The sequence below is a fragment of the Garra rufa genome, chromosome 20 (genome assembly GCF_049309525.1).
Source record: "Garra rufa chromosome 20, GarRuf1.0, whole genome shotgun sequence".
Taxonomy (NCBI): Eukaryota; Metazoa; Chordata; class Actinopteri; order Cypriniformes; family Cyprinidae; genus Garra; species Garra rufa.
The window spans coordinates 6,775,534-6,802,597 of record NC_133380.1 but is presented as its reverse complement, the minus strand read 5'-3'; the positions used below and the strand labels follow the sequence as shown (position 1 = coordinate 6,802,597).

General features: G+C 35.8%; 1 protein-coding gene across 1 annotated transcript in view; it reads left to right on the top strand.

The window, feature by feature from the left end:
• The window catches only part of camta1b (calmodulin binding transcription activator 1b), a 395,800-nt gene that overhangs the window by 247,871 nt on the left and 120,865 nt on the right, over positions 1–27,064 (top strand). The window contains 1 exon segment of the mRNA XM_073825386.1: positions 15,877–15,924. Within this exon segment, the coding sequence (XP_073681487.1) occupies positions 15,877–15,924 (48 nt within the window).

Below are 27,064 nucleotides of genomic sequence, written 5' to 3'. Positions count from 1 at the left end.
AAGAGCAATTTTTTTAAAGATTTGATTTTTTTAAATAATATATAATTTTATATTTTTGTGTTTATTTATATAATATGTAATGAATTTAATTTCATGCCTCTTACAGTTTAATTTTTTATTTATTTGTTTGTTTTATTTAGTATTTTTAATTTTAGTATATAAAGAGCTATCTTTTAGATATTTTATTTTGCCTTTTAAAGGCAGGGGAAAAAATTAAATAATATATAATTTTGTATTAGGATTTATATTGTATAATATGAACTTCATCTGGACAACTTTAAAGGTGATTTTGATTTTTTTGCACCCTCAGATTCAAAATTTTCAAATAGTTGTATCTCGACCAAATATTGTCCTATCCTAACAAACCATACATCAATGAAAAGCTTATTTATTCGCCATTCAGATCTATAAATCTCAATTAAAGATTGAATTTGATTAAGAATTAGGAATTTGTGGTCCAGGGTCACATATATTCTCAACCAGTGATGTTTTCCTTCACATGCCAAGCTTAAATATTGTGCAAATGAAATTAAATGTGGGCCTGGTTCTCTCACAACACTATCATATGTCTTCAAAAGCATTTCTATTGCTTGTACAAACAAATGACTCTTATCAGTTGGTTCTTTAAATGAATCCTTTGAAACAAGTTGTATGGACTTCTTTTTAGTGCTTGATTGCTCCTGGTCACTGTATACTTTTGTTGTAATGAAAAGAGCTTCACTTTGTTGATTCAAGAGTCATTGATTCATTAATATTAATAGAACCAACTCACAGTCATTTCCTTTTAATAAATTAGTCAAAAGATTCAGTAATTCTCTAAAGCTTCCAGCTCATATGAGTCCCTTTTTTTGAATGCTTGTACAAACAAATGTCTCGTATCAGTTGGTTCTTTTAATGAATCATTTGAAACAAGATGTATGGTATGTATTTGTATGGTACTTTTCTGTCCATTTTGAAACTTGAATTCCCCTTTTGTGGTTACAAAAACCACCTTTCTTGATTCTTGATTTAAATATTCATTGATTCATTAATAGAACAAGCTCAAAGCTTTAAATGTGTTTTTTTTTTTTTTTTTTTTTGTCCATTTTTCAGCTTGAATGTTTTCTGGTCAGTGTATGCTTTTGTTGTTCTGAAAAGAGCAGTGTGAAGATATTCTCATGTCAGCTCAAACATTTATGAAGAGAAGTAAATAATGACAAAATATTATTTTATCCCCTTAAAACATAATTTCCAGGCAGGTAATGTAATGCTTGTAACATACAACACAATTCTACCATTTAGCACAACACAAGCTAAGGAAATATGACAGGCATGAAATGTGTATTTGTCCGTCTGTGAAAAGCATTATGTGTGGTGCCGATCGCAGACTCCACTATAGAACATCCCTCAGGGCATTTTTCAATGCGGATCATTCCTCCAAATTTGTTTGACATGTTGAAAACAGGGTAGAAAATGGGTGGACAGCTGATGTTGAATCAATAATCATACAAGATGTTTCTGTCTGGAGGGACGGCAGGTCTGAATGAACAACGGCATTCTGACTGATGATCGTTTCACCTGCATTGGGCTGAAAGGGCGATGGCGGTGAGCCTTTTGGTTTGTTTTCCAGTTTGCTGGTTGTGTAATTATATGTATTAGGATGTAAAATCCTAAACCAGAAGTATTCCCATAGATTTGTGACCTTGGAAATCTGCATTTTATTTTATATTGGGATACAGATATTACAGGCTGTTTGCGTATGTGTGTGTTCAACCAATAAGCAAATTTCTTATTTCTGAATCCAATCAAGCGAAGTAGGATACATTAGCGTACATTAGGACTTAAATCAGATTCAAATGCGTTTTATTTTGGCTTTGTGAGACACAAAGGGGGATTTTGGCACAATCACACAAATACCCAAAGGCTTGAGAGAGAGATAGAGTTCGAATGAAAAAGCTCTGCAGGGCACCTTTGCCGTTTCTAAATGGGAAATATTATTCAATTTGTAGCTTATTTTCCTCCTTGTGTTAGTCAGGCTTTTCTTGGACTAAAAAAAAATCATAATTTAGCTTTGTACATCCTTTTTACAACTGCTTTCTGACCTTTAGATTTAAACAGCATTTTACAACACTGACATGGGCTTGTTTTTTTTTTATGAATTAGTGACTCAAAAAGATTGACTCATTTATTAAATGAACCAGCTCATCAGAGTAATTTCATTTTGTTTATAGAAACAAATTAGTGGCTCTTTATAAGCGGTTCTTTTAATAAATCAGTCAAAAAGATTCACTGACTCATTTAAAGAACCATCTCACCGGAGGCATTTGTTTAAATGTTTGTACAAACAAATAACTCTTACTGTGTTAGCTGGTTCTTTTAATAAATCAGTCAAAAAGATTCACTGGCTCATTTAAAGAACCAGCTCACAAGAACCATTTGTTTGAATGTTCTTACTGTGTTAGTTGGTTCTTTTAATGAATCAGTCAAAAAGATTCACTGACTCATTTAAAGAACCAGCTCACAAGAGTCATTTGTTCAAATGATTGTACAAACAGATGACTCTTACTGTGTAAGTTGGTTCCTTTAATGAATCAGTCAAAAAGATTCACTGACTCATTAAAAGAGCCAGCTTACAAGAGTCATTTGTTTAAATGTTTGTACAAACAAATGACTCTTGTGAGCTGGTTCTTTTAATGATTCACTGATTCATTTAAAAAACGTTTGTGCAAACAAATGACTCTTACTGTGTTGGCTAGTTCTTTTAGTGAATCACTCCAAAAGATTCACTGATTAATTAAGAAAACCAGCTCAGTCATTTGTTTGAATGTTTGTACAAACAAATGACTATTACTGTATTAGCTGGTTCTTTTAATGAATCACTCCAAAAGATTCACTGATTCATTAAGAGAACCAGCTCACAAGAGTCATTTGTTCAAAGGTTTGTTCAAACAAACATACTCAAACTAAACTCATTGATCTTTTATTATTCATTCATTAATTCCTACTTTCTTTCATTTTCATCTCATATTTGTCTTTTTATCTTATCACATTTAATGCAGACTGCAAGCTCGCAACATATACTAGGTGCTTGAACAGCAGTGTCAGGAACCAGTTCACCAAAGCGCTTATAAAGGGACAGAAATCAACCCAAACCTGCCCCTGAGTTCTCCATCATAAGCCATTCCTGCCCTCTGGACACCAAACACATTAAAGCACTCTCTAGACCCCCACACTCGCTCTGTTTGCTCTGATAAAGAACTAAGCCATTTACCAGCATCCACCGGAGTCCCTGGTTACCTAGCGATGGCGGCAGTAGCCATGGGAGCGGTAGTCACAGCGACAGAGAGGATAATTGCAGTAGTTAGGTAGTTTCACTATTAAAAGAAACTAAGATCATAGAGCAGTGACTAAAGCCATTGGGAATGGGATCTTGCGTGTATGTATGTGTGTATGTGTCAGCAAATCTCACCAAACCTAGAACATGTCATGTTTTATCACAAAATCAATTTTTTATTTTATTTTATTTTATTTGCGTTGTTTCTTCTGAGGAACTTGGTTATTTGTACAGAAAAGGAATATTTTAGTATCCCAGTCTCGTGGAATTTTCCTGCAGTACCCATAGCTGTTTAATCCGATTTGCTTTGTGCCATTTGCTTTTGTTTTTTCATCAGTTGTGATATTTAAGCCTATTATTTAGTTTAGTTTAGTTTGTCTTGTTTTGACAGGCTCCGTGTGACGTAGCTTGTGTACTGTCGTGGAAACCAATTCCGCCGGCCCAAACCGTCTAGCAAATAAAGCCTCCGTTGTGCGCATTATGATTGAACGTACACACACATCTGTTGTGCGTAGACACACATACACCCCCATCTGAACAGCATAAGACTGAAGACGTAACAGATGTGCATCCGTCGTGTGAGTTGTTCCGTTCGCCTGGAGACTCGCAGATTAAACCAACAGGAATAAATCAAGGCTATTAGAATGGCTGCTAATGCCTAGAGAAAAGTGGAGAAACATACAGGCTAATGCTGCTTGATTAAAGGAGGGAGACTGACCAAGAAACAGCCAGCAGAACTGGCACATCTTGCGTCTTTTTTGACCTCCGTGCCAGTAGGGGGAGAGAGAGGGAGAGGACTTATGTAGTATGAATACCTATGTTGCTGGGAAAATATAATGCGTCTAAACAAATCAACAAGCTGTATTTATTAGCAAGTCTGTGATATAAACACATTTCGTCCACATGCACAGTGTTTTGCCAGCATTTCTTAAAGCCAAAATCTGCTGAATGCATTCATGCAGTAAAACCTCCCAGATTCACATCCCCCTGGGAAGTTCCTACTTACAAGTTCAGAAGTTGTAATTATTCTGTGATGTGGCTTCAAGTGATTTTGGCTGGACTCACTGAGCAATTTTATTTTGTTCACTTTTTCACTTTCTGGCAAAGACAGGAAGCTTTTATAGCTCTAATGCAACAAAATACAGTAAACAATAAAGGATTTACATTAGGTGTGTACTGTAATTGATGCTTTGTCTGTATTTTATTATTCTGTGTGTGGCCATAAAGACTAATGGGAAATGTAGTTTAGTCTGGCGCCTCATAAACCAGTTAAATAAGTAGTATTTTCTAGCAAGTTCTATCGCTATGATTCATCTGAAGTAAACAAACTGTTTAGAAGTCAAACTATTTATTCAATATCACAGTTACAACTTCTCCACGATTCTTGGGAGTTGATAGGGAGTTCTGAGTGGTTTGTTGCTAATGTGTTGCTATGCAGTTGTTGTGTTGTGAGTGGTTCAGTTCAGTTCAGTTTCTAAGATGATTTGGTAGTTGTTATGTTGTTTTTAAGGTATTCTGAGTGGTTGCCAGGGTGTTGCTGCACAGTTTCTAAAATGTTGTTGGTGGTTGTTATGTTTTTTTAAGGTGTTCTGAGCTGTTGGTTGCCAGAGTCTTGCAGTTTAGTTTCTAAGATGTTCTTGGTAATTGCTATGTTGATTATGAAATGTTCTGAGTGGTTGCTAGGGTGTTGCTACGCAGTTGCTGTAAGGTTCTGAGTGTTTGCCAGGGTGTTGCTGTGTAGTTTCTTATATGTTTTTGGTAGTGGCTATGTGTTTTTAAGGTGTTCTGAACGGTTGGTTGCCAGGGTGTTGCTGTGCAGTTGTTATAGTGTTCTAAGTGGTTGCTAGGGTGTTGCGATGCAGTAGTTGTAGTGTTCTGAGTGGTTGCCAGGGTGTTGCTATGCAGTTGCTGTAGTGTTCTGAGTGGTTGCCTGGGTGTTTCTGTGCAGTTTCTAAAACGTTCTTGATGGTTACTATGATGTTTTTAAAATTTTCTGGGTGGTTGGTTGCCAGGGTGATGCTAGGCAGTTGCTATAGTGTTCTTAGTGCTTTCCAGGGTGTTCCTGTTCAGTTTCTAAGATATTTTTAGTAGTAGCTATGTTGTTTTTAAGGTGTTCTGAGCATTATGTTGCTAGGGTGTTGCTATGCAGTTGCTTTAGTGTTCTGAATGGTTGCCAGGGTGTTGCTATACAGTTTCTGTATTGTTCTGAATGGTTGCCAGGGTGTTGCTATGCAGTTTCTAAGATGTTCTTGGTAATTGCTGTGCCAGGGTGTTGCTATAGGGTTCTAAGTGGTGTGTTGCCAGGGTGTTGCTATGCAGTTGCTGTAGTGTTCTTAGTGGTTGCCAGGGTGTTGTTGTTCATTTTCGAAGATGTTTTTGGTAGTGGCTACAGTATGTTGTTTTTGAGGGTTCTGAGCAGTTGGTTGCCAGGGTGTTGCAATGCTATTGTTATAATGTTCGAAATGGTTACCAGGGTGATACTATGCAGTTGCTGTAGTGTTCTAAGTGGTTGCCAGGTTGTTGATGTTCAGTTTCAAAAATCTTCTTGGTAATTGATATGTTGTTTTTAAAGTGTTCTGAGTGGTTTGTTGCCAGAATGTTGCTGTTCAGTTTCTAAGATGTTCTTGATAGTTGCTATGTTATTTTTACGGTGTTCTGGTCGGTTTGTTGCCAGGGTGTCGCTATGCTGTTGATATAGTGTTATGAGTGGTTGCCAGGGTGTTGGTGTGCAGTCTCTAAAATGTTCCTGGTGGTTGCTATGTGGTTTTTAAGGTGTTCTCAGCAGCTGGTTGCCAGGGTTTTGCTATGCAGTTGCTGTAGTGTTCTGAGTGGTTGCCCGGGTGTTTCTGTGCAGTTTTTAAGATGTTCTTGGTAGTTGCTATGTGTTTGTAAAGGCGCTCTAGGTGGTTGGTTGCCAGATTGTTGTTATGTGTTCTGCTAATGTGTTCTGAGTGGTTGCTAAGGTGCTTTTTATAATCACTTTTGTTTATCTACAGTACACAAAATGTATAAAAAACAAAACTGTTCGCTCAATATTTACAGTTACAGTTTATTGTGCTTCCTTTTGATTGTTTAATTGAGTGAAAAATTGCTCTAAAGTAATTGGAGAGTGTCTGGCTGTGCTCATGACGTCAATCCAGTCATTCCAAAATGACTCGAAGGCCAGAGCTAGTTGTCCATGGCCTTTGAGGGTGAAGTTTGAGTGGAGTGACTCAGCAGGTGTGTTTGTGATAGCACTGATCTCTCCTCTCAATGATTCTCTCCACACCCCTCCTTCTCGTCCTTGCGATCCGCTCAAATGAATTTGGAACTCACAGCAGGTAGGTGTATCGAACCCAGAGTCCCTGGTGTGGAGGCTGGAGAAGAAATAGAGGCAGAAATCCAAAAAGAAACTTTGTGAATGAGTAAGACGATCGTGGGGGAGCCTCTGAGGAGAACACCGAGAGAGCTTGTGAGGTACAGAGCAGAAAAATAAAAGCGTATGGATTATTGCTAGAGCTTCTGGGAATTCCCGGAGCGGGAAAAGAAAAGATGGCTGCCAATGGTGCTGGAAGCTGTCAACTTGTGTTTGTCATCGAGTTCCATCGCTCGCTAACTCTGTCTCGCTGACTTTCATATGCTTTTTGTGGACATGAAACAGCATATTGTACATTTGTCAAAGCTAATCTCACCCAGCACAGGGAGCCAAAGTTTCTTGAAAAGAGGAACCGTTTTCCTCAAATTATCCCAGCCGGTATCAGCTCTAGCTAATGTGCTGCTTCACATCTTGTTTTTGCAGTGTTAGAGTGCAGCACTGCCATAAGTGCATTAGATTCTGTACAAACTTTTATTTGATTGGGCTAAAAGCAGACACTAATTTGGAGGAATGTTTCCCTGCTACTTACTGTGAACCTAAACTATTTAATCGTGAAACGGGTTTCTGTGATTGCACAAACACAGCTGTGTTTCTTTTTTTTTTAAGGCAAAATCTCTTGAGTAAGTCAAGACGTAGGTCTTGGTTTCAAATAGTTGTCAATGACTTACTCAGCTCTTTAACCATTAATAGATTTGGGGTACTTGGCCCCGGCACTCATACTCAGACTGCAATTATGAATGGACTTGGGTGGACTTTATTGTCTTGATAACCAATCACATTACAGCCTTGACGTCATTGAATTTCAGTCAGAGAGTTGTGCAACACTCACAGCTCTCTGTGGCCATTTACAACTACCATAGGAATGAATGGGAAGTGCCGTAAACTCAATCCCACCTGTCGCAGACTTTTTTTCTTGCAATTTCGAGTTTACATCTAGCAGTTCTGACTTTTTTCTCAAAATTGCAAGTTTATATCTCCTATTTTTGTCTTTATAACTCACAATTGTAAGTTTATATCATGCAATTGCAGCTTTATTTCTCAGAATTGTGAGTTTATTATATCTTGGAATTCTGACTTTAACTCACAATTGTGAGTTTATATCATGCAATTGCAACTTTATTTCTCATAATTTTGAGTTTATATCATGGAATTCTGACTTTATAACTCACAATTGTAAGTTTATATCTTGGAATTCTGACCTTATAACTCACAATTGCGAGTTTATATCATGCAATTTTGGCTTTATCTCTCAGAATTGTAAGTTTATATCATGGAATTCTGACTTTATAACTCACAATTGCGAGTTTATATCATGCAATTCTGACTTTATATCATTCAATTTTGACTTTATCTCTTAGAATTGTAAGTTTATATCACGGAATTCTGACTTTATAACTCACAATTGCGAGTTTATATCATGCAATTCTGACTTTATAACTCACAATTGTGAGTTTATATCATGCAATTGCAACTTTATTTCTCATAATTTTGAGTTTATATCATGGAATTCTGACTTTATAACTCACAATTGTAAGTTTATATCTCGGAATTCTGACCTTATAACTCACAATTGCGAGTTTATATCATGCAATTTTGGCTTTATCTCTCAGAATTGTAAGTTTATATCACGGAATTCTGACTTTATAACTCACAATTGCGAGTTTATATCATGCAATTCTGACTTTATAACTCACAATTGCGAGTTTATATCATGCAATTCTGACTTTATATCATTCAATTTTGACTTTATCTCTCAGAATTGTACGTTTATATCACGGAATTCTGACTTTATAACTCACAATTGCGAGTTTATATCATGCAATTCTGACTTTATAACTCACAATTGTGAGTTTATATCATGCAATTGCAACTTTATTTCTCAGAATTGCGAGTTTATATGACACATTTCTGACTTCATTTCTCAAAATTGCAAGTTTATATCTCGGAATTCTGACCTTATAACTCACAATTGCGAGTTTATATCATGCAATTCTGACTTTACAATACGCAATTTTTAGTTTATATCACAGAATTCTGACTTTATAACTCGCAATTGTGAGTTTATATCATGCAATTGCAAATTTATTTCTTAGAATTGCGAGTTTATATTACACAGTTCTGACTTTATTTCCTAAAATTGCAAGTTCTCAGAAATATCTCAGAATTCTGTCCTTATAACTCACAATTGCGAGTTTATATCATGCAATTCTGACTTTATAACTCACAATTGCGAGTTTATATCATGCAATTGCAACTTTATTTCTCAGAATTAATACAGTTCTGACTTCATTTCTTAAAATTGCGAGTTTATAGCTCGGAAATCTGACTTTATAACTCACAATTGCGACTTTATATCACGCAATTGCAACTTTATTTCTCAGAATTGTGAGTTTATATCACACAATTCAGACTTTGACGTTAAAATCGACATTTAAATCTCGCAAATTCTGACTTTATAACTCAAAATTTTGAGTTTATAACTCACATATCTGAGAAAAAAAGTCAGAATTGTGAGATAAGTCGCAATAATCTTTTTTTTTTTTTTTTTGGTGGAAACGGGCTTCCAAGCATATGATCTAATGTAAGGGCCTGCAATAACATGTTTTGACCAGTGTGGCACTATAGTTCAAGACTGTAATTTAGCCCTTCCGCATGACATCCCGCAAAAGCAGTCATAAGGGTCAATTTTTTCGAAATTGAGATTTATACATCAACTGAAAGCTGAATAAATACACTTTTCCACTGATTTATGATTTGTTAGGATAGAACAATATTTTCCAGAGACATAACTATTTGAAAATCTGGAATCTGAGGGTGCAGAAAAATCTAAATATTGAAAAAATCGCCTTTAAAGTTGTCCAAATGAAGTTCTTAGCAATGCATATTACTATTTAAAAATTAAGCTTTGATATATTTACGGTAGTAAATTTACAAAATATCTTCATGGAACATGAGCTTTGCTTAATATCCTAATGATTTTTGGCATAAAAGAAAAATCGATAATTTTGACCCATACAGTGTATGGTTGCCTATTGCTACAAATAAAAAAAACAGTGCTACTTAAGACTGGTATATGGTCACATATATATGTCCATATAGATGTAATTCTTTAACTCAATATTGGACTAATTGGTGAAATAATCAACGATTATAACCGTTCGATTAATCGATCATCAAAATAATTGTTTGTTGCAGCCCTACTGGCTAACAATTGATCTGAAGTCAGTCGGTTGACCATGTGAGGTCTGTTTGACGGGCGTCCACATTCCTCCCTGCTTCAGCCCAACAGGAAGCTTCCATAGATTATTTATCTGTGCTCGAAGGCCTACGTGGCTCCTGCATTATTCACAGTGTAAAAGCAAGAGAGGCAATTTGGTCCGGCGTTATGTTCAATAAGCATAGCATCAATCCCCAGCCGTGACGCAGGGCTCCGGTCCGGGCAGCGGAGGAGGTCGGAGACATATAAAGTTGCCTCGTGTGCTTTCTCCTCCTATCTCCGGCTGTAAGTCTGATAAGACGGACGGCAGCCAGCGTGGTTTCCCGAGCAAAAAGATGCAATCACGACGGACTCACCCGGGATAATCGAGGGTGGGGAAAAAATATTTTATTCAATCAATGAGGGTCGGTGTTCTGTGATGGACTGTTGTGATCTCCCCGTCATGTTTTGCTCTTCCGCTCTCCTTTGAGTAGAGTCTCTTTGCTTTGTTTCCTCAGACTACATATAATATTCTTGCTGAATAATCCATTTTGGAGCCCAGATGGAGGATGGGTTTACATGCATGCAATCTCTCCACACAAGACACACACTCACCTATACGTAAATATATATGTGTGCTCACACACACTGATACAGGCGATGCCTTAAGACCCAATCGATACGCCTCTCTTTCCTGCAAAGGCTGAAGGAGCCATTGAGATCATTCTTGGCTCGTGGCCACAAGCTCTTTTATCCTTCGGTGTGTGTGTGGCCTTCCAGTATTGATGTTGTGGTGTGTGCCATGTCTGTGTTTTATTGAGTTTGTGTACTGTGTGTTGTGAATGTTGTGTGTGTCTATGACTCAATGTATGAAATGGAGAGAGAGCCATATACGTTATCACCGTATCCTCTAGAAGAGCAACTGATACAGTCATTTCTCCTCTATATACCATGAGCATTATTTCTACTTTATAGGGGTTAAAGAAACAGGGGTTGTGTTTTATTTGGTTCGTCTCATTTTAGTTTACAGCATAAAATGAAATATAAACCTCATTTTACTTCATTAAAAAATTATAATTTAAAGCTATATATTTACATGTATGTATGTTTATATAATTTAATACATAATTTTTTTAAAGTACATAATTTAATTGTAAGATATAATGAAATTTAATTTAATATTTATAATTAATTAATAAAATAAAATAAAATATTTATTATTTTTTATTGTAATTAAATATTTTCAATACAAATATTTTTGTTAAATAAGGTTTTTTTTTATAAAACAGACATCACATAATTTTAAATCTGTTTTTACAAATATTTATATATACAACTATTTCTTTGTTTTGTATATAATTCTGTATATAATTATATTATAATATGTAATAAAGTTAATTTATATATTTAATTATTATTTTATGAATTAATTAAATATAATGAAATATTTATTATATATTTTATTGTAATTAAATATTTTAAGTACAAATATTTAAGTTAAATATGTTGTATTCTTAGGTCCACAAAACATGTCTGCTTTTTATATATATATAAAACAGATATCACTTAATTTTAAGTAATATCTATGTTTTTACAAATATTTATATATACAAATAATTATATTTGTTTTTGTGTTGTGCAGTATATACTGTATATAATGTAATTGTAAGATGTCATATAATTTAATTAAATATGTAATATTTTTATGTATACAAAACAGACATCACTTAATTTTAAGTAATATCTATGTTTTTACAAATATTTATATATTCAAATATTTATATTTGTTTTTTTTTGTGTGTGTTGTATACTACTGTATATCATTTAATTGTAAGATGTCATATAATTTAATCAAATATTTGTACTTTTTTATTTATATTTTATTAATTAATTAAATGTAATTAAATATTTATTATTTATTTTATTGTAATTAAGTATTTGAAGTACAATTATTTTAGTTAAATATGTTTTTTTATAAAACAGACATAAATTAATTTTAAATAATATTTATTACAAATATTTATATTTGTTTTTTGTGTTGTACACTATATACTGTATATAATTTAATGAAATATTTAATATTTTCTATTTATATTTTATTAATTAATTAAATATAAATAAATATTTATAATTTATTTTATTGTAATTAAGTATTTTAAGTACAAAATATTTAGCTAAATATTTTGTATTCTTAGGTCCACAAAACATGTTTTCTTATAAAACATCACTTAATTTTTAGTAATATGTATGTTTCTACAAATATTTATATTTGTTTTTTTTTTGTGTGTGTTGTACACTATATACTGTATATAATTCAATTGTAAGATGTCAAATAATTTAGCCAAATATTATTATTTTTTTATTTATTTATATTTATATTATTTTATTAATTAATTAAATATAATTAAATATATATTATTTATTTTATTGTAATTAAATATTTTAATACAAATATTTTAGTTAAATACTTTGTAGTCTTAAGTCTCACAAAACATTTTATTTTTTATAAAACAGACATTGCCTAATTAAAAACAAATCAAATTCGTTTTTTTATATTCTTTTATATTTATATATACACATATTTTCTAATTGTTTTTTATTTGTGCTATATACTAGATTTATTTCTTTATTTTTATTTAGTCTTTCATGTAATTAAATATGTTAAGTCTTAATACATTAATACATTTGTTTACATGTTCAAATTGTTAAAAATGTTATATTTTGTTGAATATTTTAAGTCCACTTAGCTTTTTTAGAAAATGGACATTGCTGATGTATTGGCGAATTACAGTAAGTAAGTCAGATTTTAGTACAGTAACCACTTTGAATGATATACACTTTGGCTGATTCAATTTTTTTTTATTAAAAGAACTGGCTCATGAAAGTCATTTGTGAATTGCATTAGACTGGTCACACTGTAAGTTGTTGATTCATATAAAGAACTGCCTCATAAGAATCATTTGTTTGTGAATTGGATTAAACAGCACTTTAGCAGTTGCATTGCACACAAGAATGAACTTTCGCATGGAAAGCACTGCTCACATTTTAAAAAAAATACAAAAATCTAGTTAAAAACTACTATTTCACAGAACACGTCATTTTTGATTTTATGTCCATATGTTTCCCATAGTTTGTCTTCACGACAAACACGTGACTGTTTGATTCAGAGCGTCTAACAAGCCTTTCCTACAGAGCGGCAAATTGAGTCGCTTTTCAGGCTTTTCACTTTGTGTTTTTTGTGGCATGACAGGCAGGTTACGCTTGCATGCGGCCGCTAATACCCTCCCGAACATGTACGGTTGATCCGTGGAGCTCAAAAGACCCGTCCGAGTAAACACACTAAACGCTCATAAACGCACGCCATACTGACTCGTTCAGGCAGACATCTGACGTGAAACACAAAAACAGAATTACGTTCTCAATCCGGAGTGGCCTTTCAATGCGTAAATCACAGAGGAGAAACACACAGCTCAAGCAAGTGTGCAAAATAAAGTCTCCAGAGGACAGAACAAGAAAACAGAGAGCGAGCGAAAGGGTATTAAGCTATAAGGCATTCAGGGTTGTGCTGTGTTGTGATTTTAAGCAGTGTTCCAAAACCTAGTGAGATGCCTTGCTGTCTTCTAAGGGAGCGTCTGACAGATTTGGAACACTCTACAAATATTTTTCTCCACCGGATTGGATAGATTTTTTTAAAATTAAGCTTTAGTCACGGTTAGATAGTAGTGGTAATAATTGTAATATTTATAATACAGGTAATAATTCAGAACTATAGTGAGTATTTTAAGACTGAGGTATTGTCCAATCAGCATCTAGGACCAAAACTATCCGTTTTGTGTGTTTAAACACGATGTGAGGGCAGTCAGGAAGAAAAAGAGAGAAACGGAACGAGAGAACTGGAGTGGAAGATACACAGCCTCAGGCAAACAGAAAACAATTGTTTCACTTCCACCCGTAACCTATTTCACCTTTAAACAGCAGATCTCTTTCACTCAATTAATTTCTGCGCATTGGCTGTGGAGTGCTGTAGAAAGGGCCTTTTATATCCGCCTTTTTATTTCAGCATTTTCTCACTCTCTGTTTTTCGGCTCTGGTTTTGTTTACATGCCACTGTTTGTTTTTTTGTTTTTTTTTTGTTTTATGAGGACTTGTGGGCTTCACACATTGAAAACACATGGGGGCGGATTCACTAAACAATCAAATGATGGAGAACAGTGTTAGACCTGGGCATGTGTCCAGACCTGACACGAGGAGGTTTTTTTAACATGTTAAAGAGCCAGTATGTATAATCTCTTTAGTATGGAAGCCTGTTTTCAGCACTTAATAAAAAAATAAAAAAGGTAACTGCATGCTATAAAGTCAGAACTGCAAGATATAAACTAGCATTTCTGAGAAAGAAAGTCAATTGAAGTGTGTTTATATCGTGTTATAAAGTCAGAATTGCAAGATATAAACTCCCAATTCGATTTTTTTCTCAGAACTGGTAGTTTATATCCTGCTGTGCTGACTGTATACCACACATTTGCAAGATATAAAGTCAGAATTGAGAAATATAAACTCAAACTGTAAGAAAGTCTCTTTTTTCCTCAGAATTGGACTTTATAACTCACAATTGCAAATTTGTATCTCACAACTCTGAGAAAAGATGTCAGAATTGTGAGTTACAAAGAAAAAACACAGAAAACAAATCATGCAATTAAGAGGTTATATCATGCAATTCTGACTTTATAACTCGCAATTGTGAGTTTATATTATGCAATTCTGTGAAAAAAGGTCAGAAATGCAATATGTAAGCTCACAATTGTAAGATATAAACTTGAACTGTAAGAAAATAGTCTATTTTTCTCAGATTGGACTGTATAACTTGCAATTGCGAATTTAACTGAGTAACTGCGAGTTTATATCATGCAATTCTGTGAAAAAAGTCAGAATTTTGGGAAAACAAGTCAGAGTTGTGCAATTCTTGCGATTGCAGGTTTTTATCTCACAATTTTGAGAAAAAGTTAGAATTGTGAGTTTTTATATCACACTTCTGACTGTGAGATATAAACTCAAATTGTAAGAAAATAGTGTAATTTTTTGCCCAAAAGTTTACTTTATAACTCTCATTTGCAAATTTATATGTCACAATTCTGAGAAAAGAAGCCAGTGTTGTGAGATGTAAACTCGCAATTGCAAGAAAAAAATGTACGCAGTTGAGGTTATATCCTGCAATTCTGACTTAATAGTTTATATATATCATTCTGACTTTGTAACTCACAACTGTGAGTTTATATCATGCAATTCTGTGAAAAAAAGTCAGAATTGCAAGATGCAAACTAAGCGATCAGAATTGCAAGATATAAGCTCAAAATTGTGAGATAACAGTCAGAATTGTGAGATATATATACTCGAATTGTAAGAAAATAATCTCTTTTTTCCTCAGAATTTGACTTTATAACTAGCAATTGTGAATTCATATCTTACAATTCTTGAATTGTGAGTTGCAATGTCAGAATTTAAAGATGTAAACTCACAATTGTGAGAAAACAGTCAGAATTGTGAGATATATACTCAAATTGTAAGAAAATAATTCCTTTTGTCCTCAGAATGTGACTCTATCTCGGAATTGCGAATTTATATTTCACAGTTATGGAACTGTGAGTTGCAAAGTCAGAATTGCGAGATGTAAACTTGCAATTGCAAGAAAAAAATAACACAATAAAGGGTTATATCCTGCGACTCTGACTTCAGAACTCCAAATGCTATTTTATATCTCGGAATTATGCAGTTTTTTTTTTTTCACAGTATTGCATAATATTGCGCAATTCTGACAATTTTGACTCTGACTTGCAATTGCGCATTTTTATCACACAATTCTGTTAAAATGTCAGAACTGCGAGATGCAAGCTCACAATTTCACGAAAAAAGTCAGAATTGTGATATACATAAACTCGAATTGTAAGGAAATCATTTTTCTTTAGAATTGACAGAAAAAGACTTTGTATATGAAATTTGCAATTGCAAGTTATAAAGTCAGAATTGCAGAATGTTAACTTGCAATTGCAAGAAAATAAAAAAATTGTGCAATTAATAGCTTATATCCTGCAGTTCTTTATTTGTGACTCGCAAGTATTAGTTTATATCATACAATTCTGTGAAAAAAGACAAAATTTCACAATTCTTTATTTTCAGATTTTATGACTGGCGATTGCAGTTTTTAATCTCACAATTCTGAGAAAAAGTCTAAATTGCGAGATGTAAGCTCACAACTGTAATTAAAAAAAAAGTCAGAATTGTGAGATTTTTGTGGCAAAAACAGGCTTCCATACTTCAGTAAATAAAACACTAAAACAGCACAGACGGCAAGTGCAATTCGTTCTTACTGAATTCTCTTCATATAGTATCTCAGGAAGCCATTCAAACACACAGTGCAGAGCCACATACATCCATACAAAAGCAAATCCAAAACTTATCCGCTGTGCTGTTCTCGCTGTCTCCCACTCCTCCCTCTGCTTCCTGCATAAACACATTCATTTGCATCCTTCAAATCCACAGACAACAGAAGTTGACACCCAAAAAGCCATGACGAGAAACACGCGTTCGCATTTGCATATGAGCGTCTGCAGTGTCTGCTCGTCAGAGATTGTTTTTGCCGCTTAAATATGTTTTCCGCTGATTGACTGCAGGACTACTGACAAACCTGTGCTGTTGGAAGGAATGGTGAGTCTTATTCCGTTGACCCGTCCTGCTCTATGAGTCACTGGGTTGTGCTGCTCTGCTAGTCCTCTGATTCAGGGGTCATGAGGTCAACTGCGGACAGCCCACCCGGCGACCTCTCATCAATCTCTGTCGTTATGGTAACAGTGATGCTCCAGGTAGAGCAGACGTGTGATTATCCGCGAGCAGGTTTTCCCAGCTGAACTCCTACTGTCTTCTGACACAATATGGAAGAGAAAATTGTCCCGAGATGAGCACGGACAAGTGATTCACTGGCGGCCAGTGACTCATCACCCGCTGTTCTTTTATTCGTCAGTGTCCAGTCATCATGACAGTGGGCTGTTTTTATGTCCTCGCAGTTTAGAGCCCAGGATGCTCATTTAGGGAACCAGAATGTGGTTTAGATGCATCTATATGCAGTAAACAGAAAATCATTGTGTCTGCTCTTGTCTAAAATAGATTTAAGATTATACAAATTATATATATGTGACCCTGGACCACAAATCCAGTCTTAAATAACACAGGTATATTTGTAGCAATAGCCAAAAATACATTGTATGGGTCAAAATTTGCGATTTTTCTTTTATGCCAAAAATCATTAGGATATTCAGAAAAGATCATGTTCCATAAAGCTATTTTGTAAATTTCCTACCGTAAATGTATCAGAACTTAATTTTTTATTAGTAATATGAATTTGGACAACTTTAAAGGCGATTTTCTTAATATTTATATTCACTGAAAAGAGGATGCTTGGAGTCAGCACTGAAATTTATTGCTCTTTTCTTGACCGCCTGTTCATATAGAGTCTGTATGGGCTCGTATTGTTTTATTCCTATGATTTTCATGGCTGTTTTTTGGGTATGAACCAATTTGTTTTTCAATTGAACAGACAGATTTCCAAACCAAACTGTGATTCCATAGCGAATAAGACTTTCAAATATAGCTCAGTAACAAACAAGCAAGATATTGCTACCAACCCCATACAGTCTCAGCCTTCTTAAAAAATAAAGCCTCTGTTGAAGTTGTGTGCACAAGCTGTCAATGTGTGTCCTCCGACAAAAAACACTGTCCATATAGAACCCCAGGTATCTGTAAGATGTAACTTGCTGTATCACTGTGTCTTTAATGATCACAGGCCTATGTTCAGATACACTTCTTGGGTCAAGGACCATTTCTTGTGTCTTTTTTACATTTAACACAAGACAGTTCTTATTACACCACTGAATGAAAGTATCGATTTCACTGTGGTAGGATGATAAGTCCATGTCTTTGTATAAGAGACTTAAGATGGCAGTATCATCGGCATATTTCATAATATAATTATTAACATGTGTGCTCCTGCAGTCATTTGTGTACAAGGCAAAAAGCACAGGTGATAAAACACAACCTTGTGGCACTCCTGTATTACTATATCTGACCTCAGAAAGTATCCCATTGACCCTGACCTGCTGAGCTCTATTACTTAAAAGGAGTAAAACCAATTAATTAAAAAAGTACTGACACCCATGCTAAGCAACTTCTCTAAAAGCAGATGTGTCTGCACTGTATGAAATGCTGAACTAAAATCAACAAATAAAATACGAGCATAAGCGTCAGTGTTCTCAAGATGCTTGGACACAATGAACAATGCTAAGAGCGGCATCCTCAGTGCTCCTGTTCTGCCTATAGGCAAACTGACATATGTCTAAGAGTGGCTCTACCTCTTTTTCCAGCAATGAGGTTACAAATTTCTCAAAACACTTCATAACATTTGAAGTTAGAGCCACAGGACGAAGGTCATTATTAGCTCTAGCACCAGGTTTTTTAGGAATTGGTGTTATATAGGACTTTTTCCACAGAGCTGGCACAGTGTGGGTATTCAAAGATCGTTGAAATAAAGGACACCATGCACTGCAAGCTCTTCAGCACAGTTTTTCAACAAAAACGCTGGTAACCCATCTGGCCCAGTAGCCTTATCTACCCAGGAGGTATCTTTAGTATCAGGTAATAATTGTAATATATCACATTCGTCTAAATCATTTTGTGTCTCAGATCTCAAATAGAAGTCATTTAACTCATTTGCTCTTTGTACACTGTCCAATGCTGTAATATGTTTCTTAGCAGGGTTCATATTAGTGACCAATTTCATTGTTTCCCAAAGTTTTCTTGTGTTAGAAGTATAAAAACTGTGTTCCATAACTTGCCTGTGTTGTTCCTTTGCTTTATTCAAATGATAATTTAATTCTTTCTGTGCCACTAATAATCCTACCTTATCCCTGTTTCTAAATGCCAGCTTTTTTTTATTTATGTACTTTTTAATGTCCTTTGTAATATAGGGCTTGTTGTTAGGATAAACCACAACATCCTTTTTTTTCTACCACATTTTCTACACAAAAGGTAATATAATCACTTATCGCCCATAATCGCCCAGAAAGAAAATAGGGGCTCCAGGTAAACGCTGAAGCTGCTCATGTGCACACTCAGCAATGCACGCGGCAGCTTTGCCTGCATTACCGCTAGGTGGAATATACACTGCACATATAATGACACAGCCGAACTCTCTCGGTAAATAGTGAGGTCTAAGTGTCACACAAAGCAGTTCAATGTCAGGGGTGCATAGCTTGTATCTTACTGTATATTGTTTACACCATCTGTCACATATGTACATACAAATTCCTCCTCCACGCTTTTTACCGGACTCGCTGGAGCGATCTGCGCGCACCAATATATATCCATCAAGTTCCAGTAACGAGTCCGGAATTCCCTCATGAAGCCAGCTTTCTGTAAGCACCATAAGATTAGACTCCCGATATTCAAAGCAGGTCTTTGTGATGACGCGGAGTTCATCCATCTTAGGCGGCAGCGACCTCACGTTGCTCAAGATCACTGAAGGCAGCGGTGGTCTACTAGCTCGCCGGCAGAGACGCTCCCGAACGCCTCCCCGTCTCCCTCTCTTGCGCCGCGGCCGGGTCCCGATGTGTGGCGCGCGTATAGCCGCTGGCAGATAATCCGGTACTGCATAATGATGATTTCTATAAAACAGCAATGCACTCCTGGAATATACCAGTCTTTGATTTTGTTCCTGCTGTAGGCCTAAATCCAACGCAAAACATGGGATAAACATTTCCCGATGATCAGAGCCAAAAGCAGGAGGAATAGGCACAAAGCCATAGTTAAGTTTCTCCAAGCAATGCCGGCAAACAACAAATTCGTTCGTTCGTTTTAGTCGCAAACGCCTTGCATCGCACTTAATCGCGTTGAATTTACGATACAAACTCAGACACAATCACAATCACTTAAAACAAGAAAAGAAAAGAAAAACGCTTGGCAAACTAACAAACAAACAACAGTAGCACGAGCCCGTGTCGCTGCGCCACCAGAAGACATACATACCCAGCTAACTCTCTAATTTCTAAATGATTGTTATATTTTATTCCAAAATATTATATTTGTGAATCATTTATACTGATAGTCCATTCTAGAAGTGTTAGCAATTATGCGTCGTATAGTAGAAAAGATTGATAACTTCTATAGTAAATATGAATCATTTTGATATTATATGCTTTCAAAAATTGTCTAATCGGATCAGTTTAAAGAAAATTATATTATTGGCCATCACCAACATTTCCACCAATTGTATGTTCTTTTGTTTAGGAATACAGGATTGGTGTGGCATATAAGTGTCATTTTTTCTGATTTCAGTAAGCCCAATATAGAGTCCAAGGAGCCTGTCTTGAATTTCTGCCCAAAGTGAGATGAAGCAACTAGTCCAGTAGTCCAGACTGCTGTTTCACTTCCAGGGTCTTACACTGCCAAAAATGATTAGGAATGAAAAATTACACCAGACCAAGAGTCTGCAGGGAATTGTTAGAATATTAGAATGATTTCTGAAAGATCATGTGACCCTGAAGACAGGATCATACTGAAACTTCAGCTTTGCATCACGAAAAAAAATTACATTTTAAAATATTTAGCAATATTTTTACTGTATTTTTGATTGAATAAATGCAGCCTGTTTAAGCATAACATAAAAAATATTTTAGTATGTAAATAGTCAACTAAACGTTAGTCAACCAACATTTTATTAGTCGCTTAGTCACAGAAAAATATCTACAGGATGTTGCGAAGTCATGCAGTCTGTGACGGACAGATTATTACCGGCTGGTCTGGACATCCAAACACTCGCTGTCATTTATCAACCTCAACTATGGCTTTTAATCTGAAATATGTATGTTGTAGCAACTCAATCTAATGTTAACCTAGGACAATGTGCACTATTTAAGTGTCTGTGTGGATTGTGGAAGCTGAACAGTAGCGCGCTTACTCCATGACAGATAGAGGCGCCGGTGCGGTCACTTGCACTTAAAATACTCAGTCATTTTTGGTCATAAAAGTAATACATCTTTCGAATCTGTAAAGACGTTTATTCGTGTGCACTCAGAATAACAACAAAACGTTGTGCTTTTGTAAAATTAAGGAAGCAAGCAGGATGCGCTTTCTGCCGCAAAACTCTGTGTATACTTGCCTTACAGACATGAAAAGTATATCTATAGAGAGTGAAATGTCTACTTTTAAATGAACCAATTCAAATAGAAAACAAATAATCTCAGATTATGTAATCCGTATGAAACATGCATACAGGCCGGGTCTTACACTGCCAAAAGTGATTAGGGTTATTTTTTTTAAACATGTATTTTACTAGAATGAGAATTGTTAAAATAGAATAAAATACAACCTGCATTTTTCTAGCATAGGTTTCTTGTGATTGACCCGTACAGCAGTTAGGCTAGATCTTCAGAACTACCTCCTATGTTTTCAAGATATATCGTCATATATTCAAAACAAACATAATGAACCACTCTCGTTAATTCCCAATGTCACCATCCACGACTTCAACAGCGGACTTTAACTGCCTCCTCTTCTTCTTCCAGTTCAACATCTGTTTGTTAGCTGATGACTTGAGAGTTTGAACGTAACAAAGTGTCTCTCTGAGCTCTAATTAAGCACATTTTAGCAGGACGCTGGCCTGGTGGTGGCACGCAGGCAGACAGATAGAGCGTGGCGTTCTCCGCGTTCCCTCGAACAGCTCGCAGATACGCAGACTTTCCTCCTCTTAGCTCCGAGTTTGCATAATTACCCAGGTAATTGCGGAGTAATTGGCGGCGTCACCTGCTCCCAAGACGCGCCAGCATTGTTTTATCAACAGCTGGAATCAAACCTGCGTGAGGAGAGAGATGAGGAGAGAGAGAAAGATGCTTTATAAAGAAAAAGGGTAGAAAGTTGGCCGCCCGAGGGATGGTTACCCCTTCGTTATGAATGGAAATGTATGGAAATGCACTCTGCCCGCAGCCAGAAAAAAAGACAAGAAGGAAAGGAGAGGAAGTTAGGAATGCAGAAGGAAGAAATAGTTGAAGATAGCACCGGAGAAGTAAATAAACGAAAGACAAAGAAGTGCGTGACTGAGACACTGACTGAGAAGAGAAGAGAGATCATGTCTGTCTCCAGGGGAGAAAACGAGGTGTCAGCCTTTGTTTCTCTCTCACTGTCTGTCGCTCTCTTTCTCTTGCTGTGAGGCTGTAGATGAGAAGAGAGTATTTGGTTAAAGCCTAGTGTATTATTCTTTTTGTTTAATAGACTGGGCTGGTTTAAAACCTGCAGGTTAGTAGAGAAGCACAGTTCTTCTTAAAGGGGCAGTGCAGTTTCTGTCATCATTTATTCACTCTTGTGGTGTTTCTAAGCTAGAACTTTTGTAATTAGTGAGCAATGGCTTTTTATTTCCTTTTTTTTTTTATGAAATAGCCATTACACTCACATAAAATCAAGGGTCATTTTTTCAAATTGAGATTCATACATCATCTAAAAGCTGAATAAATAAGCTTTCCATTGATATATCTGCATTGAACATGATCTTTACTTAATTTCATGATTTTTGGCAATGATTTTGGAAAAATTAATCATTTTGACCTATTTTGTTGGCTATTGCTACAAATAAACCTGTGCTAGTTTTGTGGTCCAGGGTCACATTTGATGTATTTCTGTGTGAAACGGAATATTCATTGAAATAAAGGGAAAAAAATGTTGACTTTAAGCTTCAAGGTTCACATTAGGGCTGTCCTCGATTAAAGATTTTTCTGGTCGACCAGTAGTCGCACATTTATTTATAAACCATTTAAATCATAATAATGAGCCTTTAATTGTCTACATAACCTAATCAACCTGCTCAAGCGCACACAAAAAAGCTTGCCACAGCGCACCGGCAGATATTATAGTTATGAACGTGTCAGGGAAAAACAGCAAGGAGACTGCATTAACGTTTTAAAAATGTATTGATAAACTAGTGAGTGCTTTGTTTTCGTCTTAAGAAATGAAGTCAGCCAGTATGCATGTTTCATACAGATTACATGATCTTAGATTATTTGTTTTCTATTTGAATTGGTTCATTTAAAAGTAGACTTTTCACTATCTAAAGATATACTTTTCATGTCTGTAAGGCAAGTATACACAGAGTTTCTGAGTTTCACGCTCAAATTCCCAGAGACCAAGATGGAAGAAAGTGTAGCCTGTATGCTTTAATTATTTTACAAAAGTGCAACGTTTCATTGTTATACTAAATGCACACAAATAAATTTAGAGTCTTTATAAATTGAAAGATGTATTACTTTTATTACCAAAAATGACAGAGTATTTTAAATGCAAGTGACTGCACCGGCGCCTCCATCTGTCATGCAGTAAGTGCGCTACTGTTCAGCTACAACATACATCTTTCAGATGAAAAACCATAGTTGAGGTCGATAAATGACAGTGAGCGTTTGGATGTCCAGACCAGCCGGTAATAATCTGTCCGTCACAGATTGCATCACTTCCTGTAAAAAAATTTTTGACTAAGCGACTAATAAAATCTTGGTCGACCAAGCCTCTTCTTGACGACTAACGGTTAGTTGACTATTAGGGGGCAGCCCTAGTTTACATTTAATGAAAAATACAGTAAAAATATGGCTAAATATTTTAAAATGTAATTGATTTTTATAATGCAAAGCTGAATTATCAGTATCCAGAATTAATGGTCACAAGATATTTCAGAAATGATTCTAATATGCTGATATGCTGCTCAAGAAACTATTATTATCAATCTTTGAAAATAAGGATACTTTTTTCAGAATGCTTTCATGAATAACAAGAACAGCATTTCTTGTAAATACAAATCTTTTGTAACATTCTAAATGTCTTTACTGTCACTTTTGATTATTTGAATGCCTCCTTGCTGAATAAAAAAAGTACAATAGTGTAAATAGAATATAAGGAACAGTTACAGTGGATCATAGAGTTTTCATGAGTCTTAACAGTCCAGATGGAGTAACACCTTGAGCTTGTCCTTGCGTTCTTCACATTTACAGTGCAAACAACGCAAACGCCTCCTACACAGCAGCCTTGACACACATTGTGCATCAACACACAAAGAAGTTTCAACATACTGCGAGCCAATGCCTGCATTTGCACAAACGTTGACCCGTGCGTCATTCGTAGAACCTACAGAGCAGCATTCACTGTATAATTGAATGAGCTTTCGTTTATTCATGACTTGCGCTTCAGTAGATTTACATGAAACATGTGGTTTATGGCCAAACTAACAGGACGGCACACATATAGGCAGGGATGCGTTGAAGGACGGTGGAATTCACTGTCAAGGTCGTTACTCCTATTAACTGCTGCTGATTCGTTTGCAACATCCGACAGAATTATAGAGTGAGGTGTAATCTGAGAGAGCCCACATCTCCCCAGCTGCTCGTTACATCCCGCCGATACACACAGGAGGCGACGGACACACGCAAGCTCTCGGCGTCTGGAGAATCGCTGCTGTCTGGTTGTGGCACAGCAGCATCTGCTGGTGAAAGAGACGCACAGGCTCCAATTCCCTCAGCGAGGCCAGTTTTGCATCCTTATTCCACACGAGCACAAATATAGCCCTCTGCTTTTAACGTGTAATGCTCATCCACATTCACACACATCAGCGGGTCCACCGAGGTTCATCCTCGCTAACCGTCTCGGTTCCGCCGTGACCAGGTTTTTGCGGAGGACGGCTGCGCTCCCAGAGCCCTGCGGGGGTAATGAGAGGAAATCCTCCCTGCTGAATTGATTCCCAAGCTGAGACGAATAGGGAAAAACTGCCTCAGCCAGCACGTCTGGCAGCGGGCTGTCATGTGGAATGCAAAGGTGAGGATTTGGCGGTTTGGGGCAAACGTGCAGGTTTATTTGAGGTGCAGTTCGACTGTGCTCGGATTATCCTGCAAGCCAAAATGAAAGCGTCATTAAATGCAAGCTGAGGAAATTGGTGTAAATCATTGGTAAAAGGCAGATTGGTACATCGGTGAGCAGGTTTGTATGTATTTGAGTTCAGTGGTTAGAAAAAGAGTGGAACTCTTAAAAATAAAGGTGCTTTCAAAGGTTCTTCAAGTGATGCCATAGAAGAACTATTTTTGTTATTCAGTCAAAGTTTATTTACAGAACCATCTCTTTCTTACCTTTTTATAATCTGAAGAACCTTCTTTTGCCGCAAAGAACTTTTTGTGAAACAGAAAGGTTCTTTAGATGTTTAACGTTCTTTATGGAACCATTTAGAAAAAACGGTTCTTCTATGGCATCGTGAAACACTTTTATTTTTAAGAGTGTACCTACAGAACTGTGTATTTATTTTCTGTATTTCATCGTATTCGATAAATTAGCAAGATGGAAGAACACTTTATTTCCCAGAAGTAGCTGCGTTGAATTTCTTTCAATGGAAATTAGGAAATTTCCAGAGTTCTCAGAATCATAAATTGTTGGGTTAACTTCTATAGTTCTGACTGGAAACCACAACAAATATAATTTTTAAGTTTCTCTTTGCCCCGATAGGAACACATAAATCTATGGTAGCACTTCTATGGCTTTCCAAAAGTAGACAAAAAATACTGAGAGCTTGATTAAAGTTGTCAGAGAAGAGAAAGATGTCAAATTTGCCATCATTCCCTCAGGCATCATATTAAAACACTCATACAGCTCTGCATTTTAATGCCAAGGTAATATTAATAAACCACAAAGTATAAAGTTATAGATGTATATTACATTACATTATTTAAAAAAAAAAACATTATTTATTTAAAAAAATACTTTTATTTATGTGGTTAATAACAGACAAGACAGAGCAGTTTACTTTTCAGATGAAACAAAGTCTCAGCTTTCAAATTGTGTCATTTTTTAAAGAAATCCAAACAATAAATGCCATTTTGTGGCTCTTTATTGTGTCTTGATAGATCGCTGTAGCACATAATCCGATCATCTCTTCTTAGTTATAGCATGAAATAAACATAAATGAACATAAATGAAGGTATCTGTTTTTCAGTCATTTTTTCAAGTTTAAGCCCACCGACATTAATATATTCTAGACGTTTCTAGGTGCAGATTCAGCATTATGATTGGTCAGATTGCCTGTCAATCAAATCCTCAGCAAAAGGTGAATTCAGTACCTTCCTCTTCCTGTAATTCCTCAACTTTCTATTGAAGCCAATTCAATTCAAATTCACAAATTCAATTCCTTCTTCAATTCTGAATGGTGCACAACAAATTTTTGGCTGTATAAATCTCAATTTTTATTGATGGATTGTTTGTTAGGAAAGGACAATGTTTGGCCCTAATACAACTATTTGAAAATCTGGAATCTGAGGGTGCAAAAAAAACAAACTACTGAGAAAATCACCTTTAAACTTGTCCAAGTGAAGTTCTTTGCAATGCATATTACCAATCAAATATTAAGTCTTGATATATTTATGGTAGGAAATTTACAAAATATTTTCATGGAACACGATCTTTACTTAATAGCCTAATGATTTTTGGCATAAAAATTATCATGATCATTTTGACCTATACAATGTATTTTTACCTATTGCTTCAAATATACAAATATACTTGTTGTTCAGGGTCACATATTTGCTCATGAATTTTAAATTGTTAAAATAGCATAGCCACTGGGCTTCATTCTTGAATCACATGCAGAAGAAATGTAAGAATTGCATAGACTGATGCTTTCATGGTAACAGCTGAACTATTGTGTTTATCGACGTGCCAATTAAATTGCATTTACACAATCTGTTTGTGTCACATGGACCTATTGTCGAAGTTTTGATCTTCGTCAGTGATTTAAGGATGGTATTGGATGGTTAGCCTACAAGTTTGGCCACAACTTCCGGCCCATGGCCAAGCGACTGCGAGCTTCAGCTGCGTCTGACGAAATTTTGAAAAGGCCAGCACATTTGTGTTAGGAAAGAGAGAGTGCCTGACCTTTCGGAAAGACGATACCTGTTTCCCTTTTCTCTCCATTTTCGCACTGGTTCTCTCTCGTGTTTTTTTCTCTCACACTCTCTCTCTCGCTCTGCTAACATCACACCCGCCCGCCGTAGAAATTCAATCTCGCTTTGAACATGCTTCGATTGAAACTGCACTTGATGTATCTCCGGTCGCCAAACAAGAGCGAGTGTCTCGCTGTTTGTATTTC